Source organism: Nicotiana tomentosiformis, chromosome 2, assembly GCF_000390325.3.
Source record: "Nicotiana tomentosiformis chromosome 2, ASM39032v3, whole genome shotgun sequence".
Lineage (NCBI taxonomy): Eukaryota > Viridiplantae > Streptophyta > Magnoliopsida > Solanales > Solanaceae > Nicotiana > Nicotiana tomentosiformis.
In genome coordinates, this window is record NC_090813.1 from 65,480,743 (window position 1) to 65,488,802 (window position 8,060).

Below are 8,060 nucleotides of genomic sequence, written 5' to 3' on the forward strand. Positions count from 1 at the left end.
ATCTCATCCTCTCATGGGGATAAAAAAATACTACAATCTCGGGATAACTAATCCCGGGATTAGTTATACCACAATTTTATCAAAACCAAACATGGGATAAACTCATATCAAATTTAATCACGGGATTAATTATCCCTTATACCCGTACCAAATGTCAAACGAACCCATAAATTATAGACTAAAGGTATTGTATGTTTTTATAGAATAATTTTAACTACAAGAACTTGTATAAATGCAATGCTCAAGTAAGATTTTAATTTAATAAATATTGTTCTTTCTTAGAACGATGATTGACTCACCAACCAAAAATTTATTGTTAATGAGATAAAAGTCCAAAAAAAATAACGTGTAGCGTCACTAAAATTTTGCAAAAGATAGACTTGATATTTTACCACAAAGATATAGAAGGGAACCTAAAAAAGAAAGGAGAAAACCTACCTTTGTGACTTGCTATTGAACATAGAACCAATTTTGTTTCAGCTGTAGCAAAGTAGAGTGGGTTGTTATAGTGGTGAGTACCCACTTTCAACCAAAAGATTATGAGTTCGAGTCACCCCAAAAACAAGGTGGGGAGTTCTTGGAAGGAGGGAACCGAGGGTCTATCGGAAGCAGCATCTCTACCCCAGGGTACGGGTGTAAGATCTGCGTACACATTACCCTCCCCAGACCCCACTAGTGGGATTACAACCTCTCTATCCCAGGGTAAGGGTGTAAGGTCTGCGTACACACTATCCTCCCCGAACCCCACTAGTAGGATTACAGCCTCTCTATCCCATGGTACGGGTGTAAGGTCTGCGTACATACTACCCTCCCCAAACCCCACTAGTGGAATAACAGCCTCTCTATCCCAGGGTAGGGGTGTAAGGTCTGCATACATACTATCCTCCCCGGACCCCACTAGTGGGATTACAGTCTCTCTACCCCAGGGTAGGGGTGTAAGATCTGCGTACACACTACCCTCCCCAGACCCTACTAGTAGGATTATATTGGGTTGTTGTTGTGGCAAAGTAGACTTGAACGTTACCTGTCGTCGTTTCCATCTCAATCCATCAAAAGCCCAATGTAAATCTTTTTATAAGAAAAACTGTAAAGGTAAAAAAATGTAACGCTTCATTATTTTTTAATACATATATGCTTATTCGATTCAGCTCGATTTATCTTTCAAGTATTCTTTTTCCCAAAAAAAAAAAAAAAAAAAACTTACCCTAATAGTTTGGTACAATTATGAATTTATATTAAAACCTACAATTTCATTGGAAAAACCTAACAATCAGGTCGAACGGTTTGATCCGTTTTCAGATAACCATTGACACCCTACATTTTGGTACCAAAACTTAGCTAGCAATACATAAACTTATAAGAATAACAAGATGTAACATGATTTCTGAAAAAGGAGAAAAGTGTCCCGATCATAAATAAGCAAATACTCCCCAAACAGACAAGCAAATACTAGGTAAGTAATTTTGGAGAGATCAAGCTTTCCGTAAAAACGAATCCATCCTGAAAGATATCACCTTGAGGCCACAATCCAAATGGTCCTTTGGATGTCCTAAGTAAAGGACCACAACTCTCAGCGTGTATGCAGCGAAGCAACACTTCACCATCGGCAAACCTATATTTTGGTATGGCTAAATAAATCTCGGTATCTCGTATAGTAAATAATTTAGTCCAAGATTCTTTGACACCATAGTCTTTCATTAGCCAAAACGAAAAGGTGCTCTGCTTCCGAATAGAAGTAGAATAAACACAAAGCATTCCTTCCAATACTGAAACGTCAAACTTGTTGTACATCGATCCCAAACAAATTTGCTCCGGCAATTGTATCTCTTTGTACACCTCATTTGAAATACTAAATGAAACCATTGAATAATTTTGTGAAAAACCCAGCCAATGAAATGCTCCATGTACAAATGCCAAAGAGTTCCCACCAGACAACACATAGCAAATGTCGCTAGGATGTCTATCAATTTTTCTCCAGGAGACATTTTTCAGCGCGAGAATTTCACTAGATACTTTGCGACCATCATCAATGTCAACGTCAATCTTAAGGATCTTATAATCATCACTAGTTGAGTCATATCCCATTCCGTAAGCATGATTTCCCTTCACTGGACATTCTGCATGGGAAGTACTATTGATTCTCTTGTGGAGGGGTTCCATAGCAAACATATGAGATCTATGTCAGGATAATCATGAACCCCAATAAGAGACGAGCCATCGAAACAACAAAAGATTCCGCATCGCCATGGTTTAAAGTCTGAAGGACAATCAAGTCTTTGGACGTCCTCGACCGGTTGAACTGACGATAAAGAAGAACAGTAAAAGGAAATCATACCATCCTTAGGGCATAGTTGGCAAACAAGAAATTTTTGAGAATTTTGGTTATTCTTGGCATGATTGAGATGCTTCATCATAAAGTAAGGCTCAGAAATTAATTTCTTCCAAAATCGTGAAACACATTTGAATCGAAGAAGAGACTGCACAGGTAACTTGCTAAGAATGTCCATAATGATTTCCTCTTGGAAGTGAATTTCCATGTCCTAGATAAGACAACGAAAGAGCTTTAGTAGTTCACAAGTTGAAGACGTTAAATTCTCAGGCGCACATACTAACATATTTTATATATATATAAAATATATATATACAAAATTCAAGATCAAATATTAAAAAGAAACTACAACAGTTGGAGAACAAATCTTCAAGTATGGCATGTACGGCTTACCTTGATTTGGTAGAGAAGACCAGCCAAGGCCAACGACTGCTACTTTTGTTGTTTCAAAGAAAGAATACCTATGGATTTTCACATTAGAGTTTTGCATTGATCTAGTGATTGTGTTTTATTAGAAAGTATACTATTATTTATAACATAGTCCAAGGACAAAAAGAATCTCTTGCCCTAGTAGAAATAACATTTGATTCCTACGGTGATTACTTCTTTAATCCACATCCTAAAAGAAACCAAAGTAGGAGTTTGGCATTCAATGCATGACTAAGTTTGTTGTTCTCTAAAAAAGACAAATAAATACTTCCTTTTTTAATTTATTTTATTCCTTTAGTGATCGTTCAACTTTCTTTAGAAACTCATTCGTTCATTCAATTAAGAACTAGAAAATTATTTCAGGAGTTAAGAAAAGATGGACCCGAAAATTTCTTGATTCCTTCCCTCTACTATTTGCTAACAAATAGAACAATTGAAGATTTCTAGTGGAATAAATTACTTGGTACTTGGTAGTGGCAACAAGTGAGCAACAGAGCAAGAGACGGATGTGCTCTAAAGTTCCAGTGAACTCCAGTGACTGGACCATTAAGCAGCACCAAGTCAGCAGTCATACCAAAAGAGATTGTAGAAGAAACACCAGAGAAGCCTTTTGAAAAAGAAAGAAACGGGGAGAAGCACCAGCAGATGACATTGACGACCAGCGACTTTGAAAATTTTAGTAATAGTAGTTTGAAAAAAAACTAACTTTTAGCTCTGTTTTGAACATTGAGAAGTCAAGTTTTTGACCATTTTTGTCTTTTAACTGTAACTAGTCTTAGCTCTTGTTTTGAATATAAGGATACATTGTTGCACGTATCCCTTATTTTTAAAAATAACAATAAATATTATTCAAAAGATGTGCTTGCGTTATAATTAAAAAATTAGTAAAACATTGCAAGTTCTAAAATGATATATTGTGTTAATCATGTCTTACTTTTCAAGGAATTTGAAAATGCACGATAAAAGCCTACTTTTCAAGTGGCTATGGAGCTACATGCTGGAAGGTAATGAAGTTTGGAAGAGCCTGATCAATGCTATTTATGGTAATAAGGAAGGGTGGAGACCTCTCTCCTTACACTTAAATGCAAGAGGGGGTATGTGGAAATACATAAGTAGATTATGGGGAGAGTTATTAGAATATATTAAGTTGTGAGTTGAGAATGGTCAGAAAATTAAATTTTGGACAGACCTATGGATAGTGGATGTATGCCTGAAAATGAAGTTCCCTAATTTGTTCAACTATTCTGTCAATAAGGCTGGATCCATTGCTGATTTCTACTCAGGTACAGGATGGAAAATTATTATTCGAAGAAATTTGGATGACCGAGAACTTGAGGATTTGTGTCACCTACTCCAACAAATTGAATCTGTTTCAATTGATCAGAGGAAGGTGGATACTCTGTCCTGGATTATCAGCTGGAATAAAACTTATTCAGTGAAAAGTTGTTATAGCATGATCATAAAGAAGTCAAATCACAGAGATGCTAATAGGCCTTGGAAGATGATTTTGAAAACCAAAGCTCCAGTTAAGGTAGCATGCATTGGATGGATAGCTATTTGGGAGGCTTGTTTGATTCGGGATAACTTGCAGAAAAGAGGTTTCCGGTTGTGTAATAGATGTTACTTGTTTGAAGAAGAACAGGAATCATTAACTCATCTTCTCCTCCAGTGCAAAGTATATAGGCAATGCTGGAATCTATTTTTCGGCATTTGTGGCATTTCTTGGGTGATGCCTCAAACAGTAAGGGGTCTTATAGAAGCTTGGCAATCTCAATATCTTCATAATCTGTACCTTTGGTGTAATTATGGTAATTTAGCAAATCAGAATCAGTGTATTGACTTTTTGGAAATGTTAGGAGGGAGAGGATAGTATGAGATATGTTGTTATCTGGGCTACCTCTTGTACTATTTTTTACCATCTTGGTACCTTATTAATAAACTTTTACCTTATCAAAAAATATCCAATAACATTTGGTGAAGGAGATAAGCTTCAATCACAGCTCTAAACTTGATTAAACCAAATGACAAACTAAAAACCATGTTTCAAGAACAAGAGTTGACTAACCTAAAATGAGAATGAAGCGTACCAGTCCACAAGAATAATAAAGTCAAAAATCAGATAATATTGACAAGATGATCATCATTCACCGTAATTCTCCACCAACGTCATCTATGTTAATCAATTAGTGTCTTCCCTCGCAAAGAAGCTAATCTTACTGACCTCAACCCTGTGCCTTAACCAAATAAACCCTTCTTTTCAATTCCCCTTCTCCAACTTTTGGTAATTTCATGATGTCCTAGGATATTCACTTTCATATATTAAAATTTCCACCAAGAAGTAGAATCATCTATCCTAGCTCAAGGCACTATATCCCCAACATAAGAGATATTCGAAATTATAAGGCTAGGACAAAAGGGAGAAGTGGAGGGAAAATTAGTTAAACTTTAGAATCTTATAAGATCATACACTATGTGCTGTCAAAACTAGTATGACCTAGGAAATTCAGGATATCTAAAACAATGATCCTATCTGTTTCTCAATTTCCCACAAAATTTCTGAGGAGTTTCACGATTTTTAGATTTCAGCTGCCTTGGTAATTTCTCAAATTAATGCAAAGTTAATGCCTTAATGGTAAGGTGGCTTAATGTCAGAGAGCATACTCCCTCACTTCTTCATACATTTTGCAGGCCATAGCTCATTCAATCACAAAATCATACTACAAACTAATTCAGCTCAGGAAAACCAATGAGGCTCTTTTCTAACAGTTTTCAGCATGAGTATGAGAAAGAATATACCGAAGTTGCGTTGTTTGCTAACCACAATATTTTTCTTGAAAAATGTTTTCTTTAATGATTTGGTTGACAATGTTAATCATAACCTTGGAAAATATTTTACACAACAGAGGGGAGAAACAACTATAGTCCTCAATGGGCCTAAGCGGGTGTTTGGATGGACCTAAGAGCTGGTCAAACTGGCTTAAAAACACTTTTTTGGCAAGTTTAAAAAAGCAGCTTTTAAGCCAAAACAAGACAAAAGCCTTAAGTTGGGTAACCCCATCATATTTTTTTCAACTTAAAAGCTATTTGAGTTTGACAGATTAATTTACTTTATTACCCCTTACATTTATAATTTCCATAATACCTTTACAACAAACAGCCCTAAGCCCCTAACTCTACTCATTTCTTTTCCATCTCTGCCAACTGCCATCATGTTCATCTTTGCCTTAGCTCATTAGGTGTATGTTATATTTTTCTCTTTCTTATTTTGTGTACCACATTCACAAGCTTTGGAATTTTTTTCTGTTCTTTTTCTTTTTTATGGCTTTCTTTTTCTCACCTATTTCTTAATAATCATCCCCAGTTTTCTTCTTTTATGCACATTAATTAGAAGCTAAAAGTCCGTTGATCATAAATTTTTGTAATGTTGTTAGCTCCAACCCCATTACCACTCCCCAGATTATGCATCTCTATACCAAGACCAGATTCCTTTTTCTTTTTCCATGCCACTGGATAGCAAAAGTAGACTGGTACATAAATCAATGTATTAGATGTAACGTCAATTTTTATATCTTATTCAAATAAATAATTTATAGTTATTAAAATTACCTTATTAAATCAATTTAGAACTAAAAGTGGATTGACAAACAAATTAATTTTATTTTTATCAGTTTAGAATTAAAAACTTGTAATAATTAGCTCCTTTACATTGTTAAGATATTTCAATCATTTTAACAGCAAAAGTAAGCACTTTTTACCAAACACACCAACAACTTATTTTCAGCTCCAACACTTAAAAAGTGTTTTCAGCATTTGGTGCTTCAAAACTGCTTAAATTCAGCTAAGCAACACGGGCTCTAATTCACTTTCCATTCTTTCCTACTCCTCTTATTTACCATTGTATTTATCACCAAACACCGCAGACCATGTTCATCCAAATTTTCCCACTGGGTCTAAAACACTTTAACAACATAAGTTAATTAAACACATATATTTTACGCGAAAAAGGGGACTTTTTAGCCATAGTAAACACACCTAAATTCCAACAGCCTGATCAGATGGCATGGGATGAAAGAACTCACCTGATCGTCAATATCCATCAGCTTTGTATACTTCGACTGATTCACAACTCTCTTCCCTGCAATTACAAATTGTTGTTAGATCCCATATAGACGATAAAACACAAGCAGAATAGCACCAAGGGTGCAATGGATGGGGGGAAATTACTTCTTTCCCCGGTGAGAATCCTGATTAGTCCAGGGCTCAATGCAGGTATATGTTGGAAACGAGTGGGAAACCAAAAAACAAATTAGTTCCTTTCACATCCCATAAACCTTGGCGGGCAAAGTTAGGATAGACTTAGTCGAGATGCAAAATAAACCCACATCCACACACATACTATCGAAAAAAGCAGAAAATACAGAGAGAAACAGCAGAAAGAAACTAGCAAATACCTTTGCGAATTTGATTGGGAGGTACTGATTTCTTCTTCTTCTTCTGTTGGCATCTGAAAAGACAAAGCTTTTGTGTCGCGTCTCTAATGCTAATTTGATTGAAAAGATTTGCCTTTTGCGTCGCTTCTCTATTGCTTTGCTCGAAAAGACTTGCCCTTTGTGTCGCTTCTTCTCTATTTGCTTCTCCATGGCGATCGGAAGTTACTGATATTTTCTTCTTGTCTTGGCGATTTGACTTCCGTCTCATCTTTGGAGCTTCTCTTCTCTCTTGCTTTGATTGATTCAAAAGATTCGCCTTTTGTGAAGCTCCTCTTCTCTATTGATTTTTATTGGAATTCCTAGGATTTCTATTGTTGTTTCCATTTACGCCTGCGGTGGTGTCAAATCTGACCCATATTTGTATAACCCGTCCACCTCAACCGGATCTTAACGGGTTGGGTCAGTGATGTTTTCTTACCGGATCAATTTGGGTTGCAACTCGAATTGACGTGAGAATCATTTTTGGGCCGGCTATTACAATTTAGCCATATTTTAAATTAGTTTTGGCAAAGTAGCCACTCAGTAATGTAAAACTACGAATTTGAACAAAAATAACCATATCTAAAACACGGAAGAACTCCAAGAACGACTACTAGATTTTGAATATTTATAAGTACAAAATTCAGGAATTATTCTCGAAGTTTGAATGAACTGAAGATTCAAAAACCATGAATCATTCCTTGATTTTCCTAGATTTTATACTAATAAAGATTTAAAAATCAGTAATATATCCTTAATTTTATATTTAAAGATTAAAAATTACTAAATTATATTATGAAATCAAAAACATCAAAAATCGTTCATGGATTTTG

At 35.6% G+C, this 8,060-nt stretch overlaps 2 protein-coding genes across 3 annotated transcripts; both read right to left on the reverse strand.

Moving 5' to 3' along the window:
* Positions 1 to 1,093: 1,093 nt before the first annotated feature.
* Positions 1,094 to 7,585, reverse strand: LOC104090035 (putative F-box protein At1g47790). Of its 2 annotated transcripts, none has more exons than XM_009595072.4 (3): positions 7,210 to 7,584; positions 6,838 to 6,893; positions 1,094 to 2,540 (listed from the first exon to the last, which is right to left on the reverse strand). In XM_009595072.4, the coding sequence occupies exons 1-3, from the start codon at positions 7,454 to 7,456 to the stop codon at positions 2,106 to 2,108; spliced, it is 738 nt and encodes a 245-aa protein (XP_009593367.1). In that variant the 5' UTR covers positions 7,457 to 7,584; the 3' UTR covers positions 1,094 to 2,105. The 2 variants fall into 2 exon arrangements, with proteins under 2 accessions (XP_009593367.1, XP_009593368.1); XM_009595073.4 differs by lacking the exon at positions 1,094 to 2,540 and adding an exon at positions 2,722 to 2,790 and having other exon boundaries at positions 7,210 to 7,585.
* Positions 1,450 to 2,085, reverse strand: LOC104090036 (F-box protein CPR1-like). Its single transcript, XM_009595074.2, has one exon. The coding sequence runs from the start codon at positions 2,083 to 2,085 to the stop codon at positions 1,450 to 1,452; it is 636 nt and encodes a 211-aa protein (XP_009593369.2).
* Positions 7,586 to 8,060: the final 475 nt, after the last annotated feature.

Bases quoted from the DNA above. Each gene is read 5' to 3' on its own strand.
- LOC104090036 (XM_009595074.2), bottom strand. From the start codon at position 2,085: ATGGGATATGACTCAACTAGTGATGATTATAAGATCCTTAAGATTGAC.
- LOC104090035 (XM_009595072.4), bottom strand. From the start codon at position 7,456: ATGAGACGGAAGTCAAATCGCCAAGACAAGAAGAAAATATCAGTAACT. The intron at 6,894-7,209 runs GTATTTGCTAGT...TTGTAATTGCAG, and splicing joins TCCCAATCAAATTCGCAAAG to GGAAGAGAGTTGTGAATCAG. The intron at 2,541-6,837 runs GTGAGTTCTTTC...TGTCTTATCTAG, and splicing joins TGATGGATATTGACGATCAG to GACATGGAAATTCACTTCCA.